General features: G+C 44.2%; 1 protein-coding gene across 1 annotated transcript in view; it reads left to right on the top strand.

The window, feature by feature from the left end:
- Positions 1 to 3,209: 3,209 nt before the first annotated feature.
- LOC139025772 (AT-rich interactive domain-containing protein 4B-like) overlaps positions 3,210 to 17,961 on the top strand; it is a 17,280-nt gene continuing 2,528 nt past the window's right edge. Inside the window, exons 1-5 of the mRNA XM_070440965.1 lie at positions 3,210 to 3,430; positions 5,827 to 5,911; positions 6,060 to 6,225; positions 11,450 to 11,520; positions 11,606 to 11,789. Coding sequence (XP_070297066.1) covers positions 3,210 to 3,430; positions 5,827 to 5,911; positions 6,060 to 6,225; positions 11,450 to 11,520; positions 11,606 to 11,789 — 727 coding nt within the window. The remainder of the gene's footprint in view (positions 3,431 to 5,826; positions 5,912 to 6,059; positions 6,226 to 11,449; positions 11,521 to 11,605; positions 11,790 to 17,961) is intronic.

Raw genomic sequence — 17,961 nt, 5'->3', positions numbered from 1 at the left:
TCATGCAAGATCAAATCCCCGACTGGACAAGGCTACAAAATCTGTCGTTCTGCCCTACAACAACGGGCATAACCCACTGTTCCTAGGCCGTCATTGAAATAATTTGTTCTTAAGCTGACTTGCCTAGTTAAATAAAGGTTTAAACACTTTTTTTTTAAATAATGTTGATATACACTACCAGTCAAAAAGTTTGGACACACCTACTCATTCTTGGATTTTTCTTTATTTTTACTATTTTCTACATTGTAGAATAATAGTGAAAGACATCAAAACTATGGAATCATGTAGTAACCAAAAAAAGGTGTTTAAAACAAATCAGAAATATATATTATATTTAGATTCTTCAAAGTAACCACCCTTTGCCTTGATGACAGCTTTGCAACACTCTTGGCATTATCTCAACCAGCTTCACCTGGAATGCTTTTCCATCCATCTTGAGGAGTCCCACATATGCTGAACACTTGTTGGCTGCTTTTCCTTCACTCTGCGCATCCAACTCATCCGAAACATCTGATTGGGTTGAGTCGGGTGATTGTGGAGGCCAGGTCATCTGATGTAGCACTCCATCACTCTCCTTCTTGGTCAAAAAGCCCTTACACAGCCTGAGGTGTGGTTTGGGTCATTTGCCTGTTGAGAAACAAATGATAGTCCCACTAAGCGCAAAACCATATGGGATGGCACTATTGCTGCAGAATGCTACGTGGTAACCATGCTGGGTTAAGTGTGCCTTGAATTTCTAAATAATCATTGACAGTGTCACCAGCAATTGCAACCCCCACACCATCACACCTCCTCCTCCATGCTTCACGTGGAAACCACACATGCGAGAGATCATCTGTTCACCTACTCTGCATCTCACAAAGATACGGCGTTTGGAACAAAAATCTCAAATTTGGGACTCATCAGACCAAAAGATTTCCATTGTATAATGCTCCATTGCTCGTGTTTCTTGTCGAAGCAAGTCTGCTTCTTATTGGTGTCATTTAGTAGTGGTTTCTTGCCGCGCAATTCGATATTGAAGGCCTGATTTTTTTTAAATTTATTGTTATTTATTTAACCTTTTTAACTTGGCAAGTCAGTTAAGAACAAAATTCTTATTATACAATGACGGCTACCGCGGCCAACCCGGACGAACAACTGGCAATTGTGCGGCGCCCTATAGGGACTCCCCAATTATGGCCGTTGTGATACAGCCTGGAATCGAACCAGGGTCTGTAGTGCAACCTCTAGCACTGAGACCGCTGCGCACTCGGGGGGTCTCCTCTGAAACAGTTTACGTTGAGTGTGTCTGTCACTTGAACTCTGAAGCATTTATTTAGGCAGCAATTTCTGTGGGCTGGTAACTCTAATGAACGTATCCTCGTGCAGCAGATAGGACTCTGGGTCTTCCTTTACTGTGGCTGGTAACTCTAGAAAGTAAGTATCCTCTGCAGCAGAGGTAACTCTGCCGGTCCTTCCTTTCCTGTGCTTGGTAACTCTAATGAACGTAATCCTCTGCAGCAGAGGTAACTCTGGGTCTTCCTTTCCTGTGGCTGGTCAACTCTTAATGAACGTATCCTCCTGCAGCAAGAGTAACTCTGGGTCTTCCTTTCCTGTGGACGGTCCTCATGAGAGCCAGTTTCATCCATAGCGCTTGACGGTTTGTGCGACTGCAGCTTTAAGAAACTTTCAAAGTTGTTGACATTTTTCCGCATTGACTGACCTTCATGGTCTCTTAAGTAGATGACTGTTAGCTGTCGTTTCTTTGCTATTTTGAGCGCTGTTCTTGCCATAAATATGGACTTTGGTCTTTTACCAAATTGGGCTATCTTCTGTTACTACGCCCTACCTTGTCACAAACACAAACCATTGGTTCAAGAGCACATCAAGCAAAGAAATTCCACAAATTAACTTTTAACAAGGCACATCTGTTAATTGAAATGCATTCCATGGTGACTACTTCATGAAGCTCCAGTGGGGGCGGCAGGTAAGCCTAGTGGTTAGGTATAGTGAGCGTCTTTTATGGAGAAAGACTAGTAACTGAAAGTATTGCACAGTATCAACATCCCCGAGACATGAACAAGAGGACTAACAATCTGGTTGTTCCTGCCCACTCGAACAAGGGCACTTGTTCCCCCAGGTACTGTTTCCCAACAGTAGGCCGCTCATTGTAAATAGGAGAATGCTGTTCTGAACTGTATCCTGCCATAAGTTAAATAATGGTAAAAAAATATTTGAAAAAGAGCTGTGGTGAGAAGATATGTACAAAGATTGTGCAAACGATAAATCAAGGCAAAAGGGTGCGACTTACCTTTGAAGAATCATCAGAATATAATCTTACCTCAGGCGTACGTTCAAATGGCACCCCATCTATTCCTATATATGTGCACTACTATTGACCAAGGACCAATAGGAGTGTACATAGTAGGTGCACGTATGTTTGACCAGAGGCCATAGGTAGTACTATACTACTTCATTTGAACCACGGCACAGATTAGGGGAATCCCCAAAATGGTAGTGACTTAAGACTTTTGACCAGGGCCAATAGGGAATTTCCAATAGGTAGTGGCACTACTTTTGACCGGGCCATAGGTAGTGCGCACTACATTTTGACCAGGCCCATAGGTAGTGTACTACTTGTTGGACCAGGAAAAATAGGGAATGCCAAATAGGTAGTGTACTACTTTTAGAACCAGGCCAATAAGTAGTGTCTACTTTGACCAGAGGCCAATAGGTAGTTGCACAACATTCTATCTGACGAGGACCAATATAGGGAATCCAATAGTAGTGCACTACTTTTGGGCAGCGGCCAATAGGGATCCAATAGAGTAAGTAGCACTACTATCTATGACCAGCCCATAGGATCATGCACTTAGCTTTATTGACCAGGACCAATAGGGAATCCATTAGCGGACTCTGGTCTACAATGAGTGCACCTATAAAGGGAATAGGGTGCCATTTGGGTGTGTTGTCACGGCTTTATAACTGGGACCTTTGACCTGTGATTGTGACTCTTGTCTCTCCGTTTAGATATGATGAGTGGTCAAAGTGACAAGTGTACGTTGCCGGGCCCAATGAAGAATGTTCAAGAAGATTAAACACCGAAGAAAATAAACAGGTAGGAAGGACAGAAAATTAAATGTTGTATTTTTAATTCTATTTTGAATATTAGCCATTTCAATGAATATACATTATAGACTTTGTTTCTGTCGATGAAAGTGACATGCGAGATGTACCACACCGATGCCCTGAAACATAGGTCTTCCTGCCCTCCAGAAACAAAGCGAGAGAGAACGCCTGGAAACGATCTGAACGACGACTTGGGAGTCCGTCCCCCAACAGACATAACGTGTCCCTCCCCCTCCTCCAAAGCCCATCGCCCTTGGTCTGGCTCGCGGATCCCTGCTCAGCCCGAGGAGCGCACCATGTCTTCTCCAAGATGGAGGAACGAGTAAACCAAAGGACCTCTGACTCCTGCAGTTCTCCAGTCAAGTCTATTGAAGATCACTTCTATCCTCAATGGCTTGCAAGCGCTAGTCACCTGCTTCTCCTGGCGTTGTACTCTTCTAAACAGTATACAGGTAGTCACTGCTCTAACCTGGCGTGTGTACTCATAAACAGTATAAGCCACGTAGTTCATGCTACTACTGGCGTTCTGTACTCGTCAAACAAGTATACAGGTAGTCACCTTGCTCTACCTGGGCGTTGTACATCTAACAGTATATACAGTAGTCATGCCTCTAGCCTGGCGTCTGTACTCTGAACAGCTTATACAGTGGTCAAACTGCATACTAGCCTGGCGTTGTACTCTCAACAGGTATACAGGTAGTCACTGCTCTACGCCTGGCGTTGCTGACTCTAACAGTATACAGTAGTCACTGCTCTACGGGCGTCTGACTCTAACAGCTATACAGGTAAGTACACATGCTCTACACTGGCTATGGCTACTCTAACAGTATACAGCTCCACTTGCTCTACCCTGGCGTATGTACCACTCTAACAGTATACAAGGTAGTACACTGCTCTTACCTGGCGTTGTACTCTAACAGAATACAGTGGTCACTGCTCTACCCGGCGTACTCTAACATAACAGGTAGCGTCACTGCTCCTACCTGGCGTTGTACTTAACGAGTAATTACAGGGTAGTCATGCGCTACCTGGCGTTGTTACTCTAACAGTATTACAGGGTAGCTCACTAGCCTCGTACCTAGCGTTGTTTTGTACAGTCTAACACAGTATACAGCTAGGTCACTGCTCTACCTGGCTATGTACTCTAACAGTAATTACAGGTAAACGTCACTGCCTCCTACCTGGCTACTGTACTCTAAACAGCTATTACAGGTAGTCACTGCTTCACTGGCGTTGCTACTCTAAACATATACAGGTAGTCACTGCTACTACACTGAGCTATGCTAACTTCTAACGTTATACAGAGTATCACTGCTCTACTGGCTTCATACTTCAAACAAGTATACAGGTAGTCACTTTGCTCTACCTGGCGTTGTACTCTAACAGTATACAGTAGTAAAACACTGCTCTACCTGGCGTTGTACTCTAACAGTTATAAGGTGCGTCACTTGCTCTACCTGGCTATGTACTCTAACAGTATGACATGTGTCCACTGGCTCTACCTGGCGTTGTCTCTAACAGTAACAGGAGTCACTTGCTCTAACCTGGACTATGTTACTCCTGAACAGTCATAAACAGGTAGTCACTGCGTCTACCTGGCTATGTTACTCTAAACAGTATACAGGTAGTCACTGCGTCTACCTGGCGTTGTACTCTAACAGTATACAGGTAGTCACTGGCTTACCTCGGCTATGTACTCGAAACAGTATAACAGGTAAGATCACCTGCTCTACTGGCGTTGTACTGCTAACAGTATACAGGTATTGTCACTGCTCTACTTTGGCCGTTTGTACTCTAACAGTAATAAGCAGGTAGTCAACTGCTCACCCTGGCATATGTACTCGTAACAGTTATTACAGGTGGATCATGCTCTCTACCTGGGTTGTACTCTACAGTATACAGGTATTCACTGCTCTACCTGGCGTTGTACATCTAACAGTATAACAGTGGTCACTGCTCTCCTGGCTATGTACTCTAAACAGTATTAAGGAGTCAGCTGCCTATCCTGGCGTTATCTTCTAACAGTATATCTATTATGTCATTTTGTGCCTTTCTTACTCTGGCTTGTACTTTCTTTAACAGTATATCAATTATCATCTTCTACCTGGCATGTACTTCTAACAGTATATCAGGTAGTCTACTGCTCTACCTGTCGTTTCTGTAGTGTTGTACTCTAACAGTTTTATATCAGTATCATCCTGTCATCTATCTTGCTATACTTCTTAACAGTTTTTATACTTAGGTTCTATCTGCTTATCCTGCGTGTACCTAACTCTGATACTATGTTTATTCATTCTCTTCTATCTCTTTGCGTTTATCTTCTATAATCTAGTATTCAGGCTAGTCATTTTTAATACTCTATACTTATTCTATAATCATGGGTCACTGCTCTACCTTCTGTACTCTACTATATACAGGTAGTCACGCTCTACCTGCGATCTCTAACAGTTAACAGTGCTCATTCTCTACCGGCAGATATCTCATATCATGGCCAACAGGTTATGTATCTCTCCTGCGACTCATCTCTCTACTTATAGGTAGTGCACTACTTTTGACCAGGGCCCATAGGTAGTGCACTACTTTTGACCAGGACCAATAGGGAATCCCATAGGACTCTGGTCTAAAGTAGTGCACTATAAAGGGAATAGGGTGCCATTTGGGGCATCGGCTTTATAACTGACCTTTGACCTGTGATTGTGTCTCTGTCTCTCCCGTTAGATATGATGAGTGGGTCAAAGCTGACAAGATTGTACGTCCGGCCAATAAGAATGTTCAGAAGATTAAACACCGCAAGAAAATAAAGGTAGGAGAAATTAATGTTTGTTTTTTAATTCTATTTTGAATATTAGCCATTTCAATTGAATATACATTATAGACAGTTGTTTCTGTCTATGAAGATAACATGGAGATTACCACAAGATGCCCTAAACATAGTCTTCCTGCCCTCCCAGAACAAAGCGGAGAGAGACCGCCTGGAACGACTGAACGACGACTTGGGGAGTCCGTCCCCCAACAGACTACGTGTCCCTCGCCCCTCCTCCAAATCCCTCGGCCCCTGGTCTGGCTCCGGTCCCTGCTCAGCCCATGAGCGCCATGTCTTCTCCAAGATGGAGGACGGTGAGAACCAAAGGACTCTGACTCTGCAGTCTCCAGTCAAGTCTATTGAAATCACTTCTATCCTCAATGGCTTGCAAGGTAGTCACTGCTCTACCTGGCGTTGTACTCTAACAGTATACAGGTAGTCACTGCTCTACCTGGCGTTGTACTCTAACAGTATACAGGTAGTCATCTCAAATTGGTAGGATTTAGAATAGGTGCTGATTAGTGGTACGAGCCAGGTCAATTACTGTTATGAGTAAGCACTCATCCCTCACACTCCTTCTTTGTCATAAAGCCCTTAACAGCCTGGAGGCTAGGGGTCGCTCATGGGGGTCATTTGTCCTGTTGAAGAAACAAAATGCATAGTCCCACGCTAAGCGCCAAAACGCATATGGGATGGCCAATACTTGGGGCAATTTTAGCTCAATGAGTTTTTGGCCAGCGTGGTACACTGGCATACATATGCAGGGTAATGTTAGGGCCTTATACGAATTCTCTAATGATAAAATCCATTGACAGTGTGCAACGTAAAAGCGATATTAGTTGACCAACACCCCACACCATCAACACCTCCTCCACTCCATCGCTTCAACGAGTGGAAACCGCACACAGCGAGAGGATCTTAATGCTCTGGAATTTCACATGAGAGGGCAGAACTTACTTGCATCTCAACAAAGAATATGCGACACGCGACGGGTGGAACTACTCAAAATATCAAGTATGTTGGATACTTCAATCAAGACGCAAAAGATTTCCATTGTAATAATGTCATACTGAATGCTCCGTGTTTCTTGGTCGAACTAGCTATTTTATGACTTCTCTTTATTGGTGTGCATATGAGGTAGTGTTTCTTGCCAGGCAATTCGAGGGTTTTTAAAGAGAAAGGGCTGCCTGCATGTTTTTATGATTTAAATTTTTAATTGTATTTATCATTATTTAACCCTTTATTTTCAAACTTGGCAAGAACAGATATTAAGAAACAAAAATCTTCTTAGAGTAAATGACGGGTGAGGCCTTAATAGTGAGTTTCTACTAGACGTTCCGGTTTTAGAGGTTACTAGGTATGTTGAGAGCCGGTACTAAAGAGACGCGCAACCGACACTGGGGCTCAATTGTGGCGGGCGGCGCCCCTAAATGAGAGACCTCACCCAATTTAAATGTGCCGGAGTTGTGATCATCAGCCTGGAAGTCAGGAGACCATAACAGGGGAGTCTGTAAGTGACAACCTGTCTAGCACTGAGAGGAACGCGCTTTAAGCGCGTCGCCACTCGGGGGTTCCTTGAAAACACAGTTTACGTAGAATCCTGTCACTTGAATCTCTGAGCACTTTATTTTAGGCAGCAATTTCTTGTGGCTGGTAAACTATCTAATGAACGTATCCTCGTGCAGCAGAGGTACTCTGGTCTATCCTTTTAACTAGGCGTGGACTTCGGTAACTTCTTCTAATGAAACGTAAGGGAACACTCTGCAGACAGAGGTTAACACTCTGTTCCTCTTGGGTTCATCTTGAGCGCCTTTCCTGTGGTCTGGTTAACTTAGGTGCTATATGCGTAGTATTCCTCTGCAGCAGAGGTAGAGTTATCATGGCTGGGTCTTGTTCCTTATCCTGGGCTGGCTACTTCTAATGACAACGGATAGTCCTCGCTAGGTGCATGCAAGAGGTAAACTCTGGAGTCATTTTCATTCCTGATGGACGGTCCTCCATGAGAGTCCAGTTTTCAGTACATGAGCGGCTTGAGAGACCGGTTGTATATGCTGACATAAGAGCTAACTTTAAACGAAACTAGCATGTTTCATAAGTGTGTGAACATTTTATCGCAGCATATAGGTAACTAATTAGAGAGCAAAGACCTTCATATATGGTCTTTAAGGTAAAGAGATGCGATTCTACTGTTCGATTATTCTCTTATGCTTATATTTGAGGCTGGTTTCTATCCGCCATAAACTTATTGGACTGTTTTTATGGGTCTTTTCAACAAATGTGGCTAGTCTTACGTGGTATACTACCGCAGGTTAGTAGTTCACGAATTACGTTGGGTAGACGTGATTATAGTTAGTTGTCCAACAAACAGCACATGCGACTACCAGGGTAAGTATTTGATCCGATTGGGCTTAGAAGACCATAAAAGTCATTAGAAATATCACGAATTAACTGTTTAATATCTAAGCACACTCTGTTAGATTGAAAATATGCAATTCGGCATGGTGACTACTATGCATGAAAGCTTAACAACCAGTGGGAGAGCGGCAGGTAAAGGCACTAGTAGGTATAGGTATAAGTGAGGTTGTGTTATGGAGAGAGAAAAGACTAGTAACTGTAAAGATATTTGGACACAGTATCAACATCCCCACGGAGAGCATGAACAAGAGGATTAACAAATCTGGTTGTTCCTGCCCACTCGCATACAAGGGCCACTTGTTCCCCCAGGTACTGTTTCCCAAACAGTGAGGGGACCGTCATATGTAAATAGGAGAATGTGTTCTGAACTGTATCCTGCCATGAAGTTAAATAAGGTAAAAAAATATTTAAAAAAGCTTGGGTAGATAGATATGACAAAGAATTGTGCAAAAAGATGAAATCAGGCAAAAGGGTGGACTTACCTTTGAAGAAATCTCAAATATAAATCATCGATACCAGCAGGGCTAGGTTACGTTCCAAAATAGCACCCCACTATTCCCTCATATATTGTGCACTACTATTGACGCAAGGACCAAATAAGGGTAGATGTACAATTAGTAAGGTAGCAGGTAGTTTGTACCAAGGCCCATAGGTAGTACTATACCTTACTTCATTTGGAACCACGGCCACAGGATTAGGAGAATACCCCAAAGATGTGTAGTGATTACAAGGAGCTTTTGACCAGGGGCCAATAGGGAATTTACCATAATAGGTAAGTGCACTACTTTTGACCGGGCCACCATAGGTAGTGGCACTACATTTATGACCAGGGCCCATAGGTAGTGTACTCACTATTTGGACCAGGACAAAAATAGGGAATCCAATAGGTAGTGTACTACTATTTAGACCAGAGAGCCAATAAGGTAGTCGTAACTACTTTGACCAAGAGGCCAATAGGTAGTTGCACATACATTTATTGACGAGGACAATATAGGGAATACCAATAGGGGTAGTGCACTAATGTTTGGGCAGGGCCAATAGGGATCCAATAGGTAAGTAGGCAACTACTTTTGATCCAGGGCCCATAGGTAGTGCACTTAGCTTTTGACCAGGACCAATAGGGAATCCATACGGACTATCCTGGTATAAAGTAGTGACCGCCTAATAAAAGGGAATAGATGGCCGGCTATTATGTTATATGGGAGGTCTATGGACGGACTATTCTCACGTTTTTATATACTAGTACCTTACTATGACAACGCCTCGCACTCTCGTTGTCTCTGAGTCTCGGCGTGGCCGTTAGATAGTGATTTTATGTTGAGAGTTTAGTTGCTTGTAAGTCAACAGCTGAGACAAAGATTTTGTTCATATACATGTCCCGGAGGTTTTAGGTGTTAACCTTACATAGAAAACACACTAGGGAAAGGTATGTAGATCGGTAAGGGTATCTATATGGAAGGCAGGAGGTTACCATACCTACGTAAACGGCAGAAGTTAGTAAATGAAGAGGGAGTTGGCCTATTTATAACAGGACCATAGGGTACCGGTTCTTAGATGCTTGTTTAGAGGTAGGCGTTACCATAAAGATGTAGCCAGGTAAGGAGCTAAAGGCAGTGACTAGCTGTATACTGTTAACTGAAGTACTAGGGCAGGTCACTATGGGAACGGCCAGGGATACTACCTTAGAGGAGAGGCAGTGACTACGCTGTATAGTCTGTTAAGATAGTACTATAGGCCGAAGGTAGAAGGCACGCTGAGCTCAGGGCCCTGTATAGCTGGTTAGAGTACATAGCGCGGGAGGTAGAAGAAGGGGCAGTACTGTAATTGAGGGGCTAGGCGTCTGTAACTAGCTGTTTAATTTAGTAAGCAGCAACAAGCCATGGTTTAGTTAAGCAGGTGGAAGGGCTACTGTAGCGACTTGTGATACCTGTTAGAGGTAGCCAATCGTCACCAGTAATAGGGAGGCAGTGAGCTAAGGAGCTGTTATATTAGCTCGTATTACAGAAAGTATACAGAGGGTACGCCACAGTAGAGGGCAGTACGAGCCAGCCGCAGGTGTATATTAAAACTGTTAGAGTACAAGCGCCAGAAGGGTAGATCTGAGACTATATAGGTACGCACCACTTGCGGCATGGCAGCGGAGGAGAAGACTCGACCACCTGTATATGTGTAATACTTTAAGTTATAGCTATTAGTAGCAGGACGATGGCGCTTTACCCATAAGTGTGTTTAGTTACGGATAGAGCAGATGACTACCTAGGTTAGGTTATTACTGAGGTTAGGCTAAGAGTAAACATAGCGCGGGTGCGAGGTATAGATAACAGACGAAGTCACACGCAGGTGAGCTATGACTGTCTGTATTACTAGTTAGAATGAGCACTTAGAGTACTAATAAGCATACCAGGTAGAAGCAGGCAAGATGAGACTAGGCTCCCTGTCATACTGTTAAGAGTACACGGCAGGAATATGAAGCAGTGACTACGGCTGTATACTGTTAGAAGTATAAATAAAAAGCTAACGGGCGCCCAGGTAGAAGCAGTGACTACCATGTATAGCATGTTAGAGTAGCACAGGAGCGCCAGGTCTAGAGCAGTGAGCCACCGGTGTAATGACTGTTATAAGAGTACAACGACTAGGTAGTTACACATAGCAAGTATGACTACGCTGTATAGCTGTTAGAGGATAGTGTATAGCTAGGAAAAGGCTGCATACGCCATAACGAGGCACCAGTCACAAGAAAGAATAGAGCACACAGTGACCTAACCCTGCTAAACTCGTTATATCACTGTTAGTAAGTAACAAACGCCAAGGTAAGAGGCAGTGACACTAAGGCGTAGATTGTAATAGCTGTTTAGAAAATAGTACAACGCCGAAAGAGGACACAAGAGACTCATCATTATTGGCCAGGGGTAATAACCGCCCGTCCCCGAGTAGTAAATGAGGCTATATACAGAGTACCCACCAATAAGAATCGTTGCAGAAGATTAAAACACCAGTTAGGTATGAAGAAAATAAGGTAGGAAGAAAATTAATGTTTTGTTTTTTTTAAGAGTTTGAAATCACTTAGCCATTTAATTGAGAATATTATACAATTATGAGAACCAAGTTTTTGTTTCTGTCTAGACGATGCAATGGGAAAGATTACAGCGCCAGGGGGAGTTACACCGCGCAGTGACTACGCCATCTGTATACTTGTTAAGAGTACAACGCCAGGTAGTTAAAGTGCAGTCATGTAATTGGCCTCTAAACATAAGTCCCTTTACCTGCCCATACACCCAGAACAAAGCGCGACGAGAGACCCGCGCTGGAAACGACTCGAACCTAACGACTTGGGGAGTACCGTCGCGCAACAGACTACGTGTCCCGTGCGCCCCTTTCCTCATAATCCCTCGGGCCCTGGTCTGGCTCCGGTTCCCTGCTCAGTCCCCAATTGAGCGCCATGTCTTCTCCAAGATGGAGGACGGTGAGTAACGGCTCAAGAGGACTTCTCGACTCTGCAGTTCTCCGCACCCTCTTATACAAGATCAAGGTCTATTGGATTGGGCACATATCTACGCACTTAGTAGGAGAGCAAAGCCGCTCGATCAGGTTTATTAGGAGAACAAATTTGTTACGACTAGCAACTTACCTTATCTCACCAGGTCGCGGCTAGTGAGTCAAGGTTAGGACGGAATCAACTGCTGTAACGTAGATCCGTTCGAAGCATGTTGTCGTTGTGTAAAGCTACCTAAATAAGTACTAAGGAGAGCTGCGAGCGATAAGGGGCGAGGCGTGGCGGGTATCCAACCAGTGGTTTAGAGCGCTAAAGGGGGAGGAAAGGGTGTGCAGCGGTCTATACGTTGTCTGCGCATAGTAGCAGGTGCACAGTGCAGTCGCTCGCTCTATGGTTCTCACCGTCCTAGCGCCATGTTGTCACTCCTTAGGAGACAGTGATACAATGGCGAGGGCTCAATAACATTGGTAGGGGTTTGGGATTTTTCTGCACCGCACGAGTGGGGGAATGCGTACACGTGTGCGTTCGGTAACTTCTAAGGAGACGGTATCAGATTCACGAAGCAGGGATGGTCACTGCCATCTACGCCTGGTCTCGTAGCTGCGGAGCAGAGAGAAAAAAGAGATAAACTAAGAGAGCGCTACGGTGCTTACGCTAAGCTGGACGATATGATACATACTAAGCAAGAGCAGGAGAGAAAGGAATCTACTGCTCGGTACGGAAGCCGGCGGTCTCAGATGAGGGACATCTGAATTAAGTACTTAGTTAGGGCAGGTAGTGAGGCACTGAGAGACTGCTGAGTCCTGGCACACTTCGATCTAAGCCACCACTCACAGATCGATGAGGTAGCGTATCACAGTGCTCTCGGTACCTGGTGTCGTGTGCTAACTCTAGGAGCGGAGTCAAGTCAATTACAGTGCCAGACTAGTCTTTACACTCCTCTAGACCACTTGGGCGCTTGGTACTCTAACAGTCATACCGTGTCACTGCTCTACTGGCGTTGTACTCTAACAGTAACTATCATGTCACTTCTTCTATCTGTGTCTCTGTGTATCTTCTATATCTATGTGGTATCAGGGACGGCAGGTCAGCGACTGGCTCCAAGACTATCGTTTACCTGGCCGTGTCTCTAAGCAGAGTGACCACTGCACGTGAGTGTGACACTGCTGCTCTCTACATGCGGGCAAGTTGCCCGCGTTCGCTGCGCCACAATCAGTAACTAGAAAGACGCAACATGTGTTAGCACTGCACTACTAGCTGCTATGTATCTGCAATACAGTTGATAGTATATTCAGTAGTCACTGTTTGCAAGTCATTAGTCATAAATGAGTAGCCTTCAATGTGATCTATATCCTTAACAATTATATTAGAATTCTAAGTGTACACCGATTATCAACCTAACACATGCTATTACTACTAATCCTTGGCGTTGTTACCTCCTCAATCATAGGTACACCCAGGGTTAGTTCATCATTGTTCTTTATTGCCTCGCGCTCGGGATGTTGCTATCACTAAACATGTAACTTTTCTGAACCAGGAGTAGTTCCTATTAGCTTCCTATGGGGGCCCTGTTGATGCTGTCTACACAAGACTAGTAGACTGGTAGTGCTAGCTTCTATTGCTCGTACGGGCCCATGGCGTTCGCTCATCCTCTACACATCTAATATATCAGGTAGTTACACAAAGAGCTCATGCACGGGCGTGGCGTTTGGGTAGACTACTCTGAACAGTGATGAGGCACAGGTGGGCCAATCGATCACTCGCTTCAGGGGCCTGGTCATTAGTACTCTAACAGTATACAGGTAGTCAACTGCTCTAAGGGTCAGTCTTACTCGTTGTAACCTCTAAAGACAGTAGGAATTTCATGGTAGTCAACTGCTGCCCCCTACCTTGGCTTAATGTTTACTCTAACAGTATATTACAAATGGCACCGGTTCTAGGTAGTTTCCACTGCTCTACAGCCTTTATAGTGCCTGCGACCTATTACTTGCAGAGAGACGGACGGCGTTATAAGCTAAGAAGTCGCATTAAGTGGTAGTCAGGCTGCGTCACTCTCTCTGGACGCTCCTTGTAATTCCTCTGAGAGAGTATAACTCTCAAGTGCATGTCAACTGCTATACCGGCTATGTACTCACTAACAGTGAGTAGGGTTCAAAAAAGTCTACGAGTGTATGAGACTCATCACTCGGCGTTGTAAATACTTCTAGAAGTAATAGGCCGCTGGTTCACGCCAGATATGTCACTGAAGTTACATGTGGCGTTTTGTGGAGGGCCACGTCTTAACGGAGTCATATATTATAGGTTAGTGCTAACATGTTCCTCATCCTGATTGTTACTCGCTAACAGTATAGCGCCTAGCAGTATGGCAAAGTAGTGGCAGGGCTACGCGGTATTGGAGATTATGTTCGCTATTAAATGGATCCTAGGTCGCGCTCTAACGTTCGAGAGCTATACGCTGGCGTAGTTGAGGCTCTCTAAGCTCATAAAAGTACATGAGTGGGCTACATACCACTGATCTAATCCTGCGTTGTCTACTCGTGAGAGTAGCAACTAAAAGATCGGGGGTTCTGCTCTAACACTACCTGGTCTTCCTGTGTTACTTCTACCAGTCTAGTGAGCCCTGGATCTAAAAAAACAAAGTAGTAGAGGCAGTAACCTTAACTTGCCTACTCTCTTACCTGTGTTCGCTCTGGCTGAGGTCCTAAAACAGTATACAGGTAGTCACTGCCTCTACCTGGCTATGTACTCTAACAGTATATACGCTCACGGTATGTACAGCTGAGAAGCTTCACTCGCTTATGGCTTGACTCTAACAGTATACAGGTAGTCACTGCTCCTGGTAAAGTATATATACTCTAACAGAACAGTACGTGCGGTGTTCTACTAACAGTATACAGGTAGTCACTGCTCTACCTGGCTATGCTACTCTAACAGTAATACAGGTAGTCACTAGCTCTACCTGGCGTTGTACTCTAACAGTATACAGGTAGTCACTGCTCTACCTGGCGTTGTACTCATAAACAGTATACAGGTAGTCACTGCTCTACCGTGGCTATGTACTCTAACAGTATACAGGTGTCACTGCTCTACCTGGCGTTGTACTCTCAACAGTATACAGGTCAGTCACTGCTCTACCTGGCGTTTGTACTCTAACAGTAATACAGGTGTGTCTTTACTTGCCTCTACCTGGCATATGTACTCTAACAGTATACAGGTAGTCACTGCTCTACCTGCGCGTTTGTACTCTAACAGTATACCAGGTATGTCACTGCCTCTACCTGGCTTATGTACTCTAACAGTATACAGGTGTCCACTGCTTCTACCTGGCTAAGTACTCTAACAGTATAGCAGGTCAGCGTTCGAGCGTGGTACTCTACGTAATCATATCACTGCTCTAACTGCGGTATGTTACAAATCTAACATGCATAATGCAGGTAGTCCAGCTGCTCTACCCTGAGCTTCATACCTCTCTCAACAGGATACCATTGAGTAGGGGAGAGTTGAGCGCACAAAATAGAGTTAGAGATATAGGCCACGCGCGCTAGAGCGTGAGCTACCTGCATAATAAGGTAGGTTCTGTGGTTAGCTCACTGTACACCATATGGGAGCATTATGTCGCCGTAGTTAGAGCTGATGGACTACCTGTATAGCCGGCTCTGTTAGAGTACGAGTCTAAGAAGTCCAGGTAGTAACTGGCAGTGAGCGTACTGGTATTATATTGTTAGAGAGGTACATAGCCAGGTAGAGCCAGTGCACCTTAGAGTCAACTGTATAAAGTCTGCTTAGGTATGGCCGTATCACGCCAGGTAGAGCAGTGGACTACCTGAACATTAGTGTAGTGAGTACATCCGTCACGGCTCAGGTATTGGGAGGCAGTGGACCACTCTGTAAATACTGTTAGAGTCAGATACTAACAGTCCAGCGGTTGAGAACTATAGTAGAACGTACATATGTTATAAACTGTGGTGTGAGGAGCCATTGTATGGCGAGAGGAAACCGTACAAGGGGTAAGTAAGTTATAGCATTTGTGACGCACTTCTCTCGCTCTATATATCGTTGAGTTACCATAGCCAGGTAGAGCAGTGATACCTGTATACGTTCGGTGCAGGAATAGCAAGCGAATAGACTGTTAGAGAAGATAACATTAATGACTACCTGCTTAACTGGATGAGTACGGAGGTAGCAGGTAGGCAGTGAGACTACAAACCGTGATCTTGGCCTCTGTTGAGTGGTTAGCACGCACGGTAGAGCAGTGACTACCTGTATACTGTTAGAGTCTAGGGTGGCCAGGGTAAGATGCGCGAGCGTCAGCCTTCGGCGATTTTTTGTTTTTGTTCTGTTTAGTAGTGTTAATAGCCTCTGTTCCGTAGTGTAGGGTTGTGATCTTATTGTTTTATTACTGTTTAGAGAGTTATATTATAGCTTAGGTCTATGTATGTCAGTTGACCTTAACTTCTGTTATTCTATCCTGTATGTATTGTCCATCAGCCTAGCTGTATAGTATATTTCATAGTTGTAATTACTTTATATCGTTATATTACTTCTTTGTTTCATTGTCGTATATTTATTTTTTTTTTTTTTTTTATTTTTACTGTCCGTCATATATGTGTATGTTATGGCTATGTTTGTATCTCTACTCTGTATATTTTTCTTGTTTAGATGTATACTCAAAGCATTCGCAGTTGTTAGACGGCATGTGACCGAGACTGTAATCATATTAGTTTTCTGTACACAGACAATCTGTACGCGACATTAGCCAGCTAGAGTGCAGTGACCTACCTGTAACGTGTTTAGATACACGCCTGAAGCCACAAGATTTATTTCTGTCAAGAGATAATAAGAGCCAGTGAATCTACCTTTGTTATTACCATCTATGGTGGGCACGCAGCTTACATTTTAACGCCAGGTAGGAGTCTTAGTGATTCACCTGTTATACCTGTTAGAGTATCATTTAGCTCATGTTGAAATAGCATAGGCAGACTAAGCCCTCGTCAATGAATTGGCCTGCTAGTATACACGCAAGTAACTACTTACGCCAGGTAAGAATTTCAGTGAACTACCCGTGGCAAATGAGGGGTCTGGTAGAGTACAAGCCAGAGTAGCAGCCAGTGACATACCTCGTATACTGTTTAGAGTACATAGCCAGGTAGAGCAGTGACTACCTGTATACTGTTAGATGTACAACGCCAGGTAGAGCAGTGACTACCTGTATACTGTTAGAGTACAACCAGGTAGAGCAGTGACCACCTGTATACTGTTAGAGTACAAGCCAGGTAGAGCAGTGACTACCTGTATACTGTTAGAGTACAACGCCAAGGTAGAGCAGTGACTACCTGTATACTGTTAGAGTACAACGCCAGGTAGAGCAGTGACTAACCTGTATACTGTTAGATTAGAGTAAACAATAAGGTGACTACACGCATATACTGAAATAACATAGAGTAACAGGACTGACTGAAACTAGGAACATATCAGGGAGCAGTATCTCACAGTTACAAACGCCAGGTAGAGCAGTGACTACCTGTATACTGTTAGAGTACATAAAGCCAGGTTAGAGCAGTGACTACCTGTTAACTGTTAGAGTACAACGCCAGGTAGAGCAGTGAACTACCTGATACTGTTAGAGTACAAGCCAGGTAGAGCAGTGACTACCTGTATCTTGTTAGAGTAGCAACGCCAGGTAAGAACAGCAGTCGACCTACCTGTATATCTGTTGATGTAGTAAACGCCGGTAGAGCAGTGACTACCTGTATACTGTTAGAGTACAGTACGCCAGGTAGAGCAAGTGACACCTGTATACTGTTAGAGTCACGCCAGGTGAGCAGTGACCACCTGTATACTGTTAAGAGTGACAACGCCAGGTAGAGCAGTGACTACCTGTATACTGTTAGAGTAACACGCAGGTGAGCGTGGTCTTATTTACTGTTAAGAGTACAACGGCCAGGTAGACGAGTGACACTATGTATACTGTTAGAGTACAACGCCAGGTAGAGCAGTGAACACCTGTATAACTGTTAGTACAACGCCAGGTAGAGCAGTGACTACCTGTTATACTGTTAGAGTTACAACGCCAGGTAGAGCAGTGACCACCTGTATACTGTTAGAGTACATACGCAGTTTGTAGCAGCAGTGTACTTACCTG

Source organism: Salvelinus sp. IW2-2015, unplaced genomic scaffold (genome assembly GCF_002910315.2).
Source record: "Salvelinus sp. IW2-2015 unplaced genomic scaffold, ASM291031v2 Un_scaffold3245, whole genome shotgun sequence".
Lineage (NCBI taxonomy): Eukaryota > Metazoa > Chordata > Actinopteri > Salmoniformes > Salmonidae > Salvelinus > Salvelinus sp. IW2-2015.
Note: the sequence above shows the minus strand (reverse complement) of the source record. Positions and strands in the feature narration are given on the sequence as shown.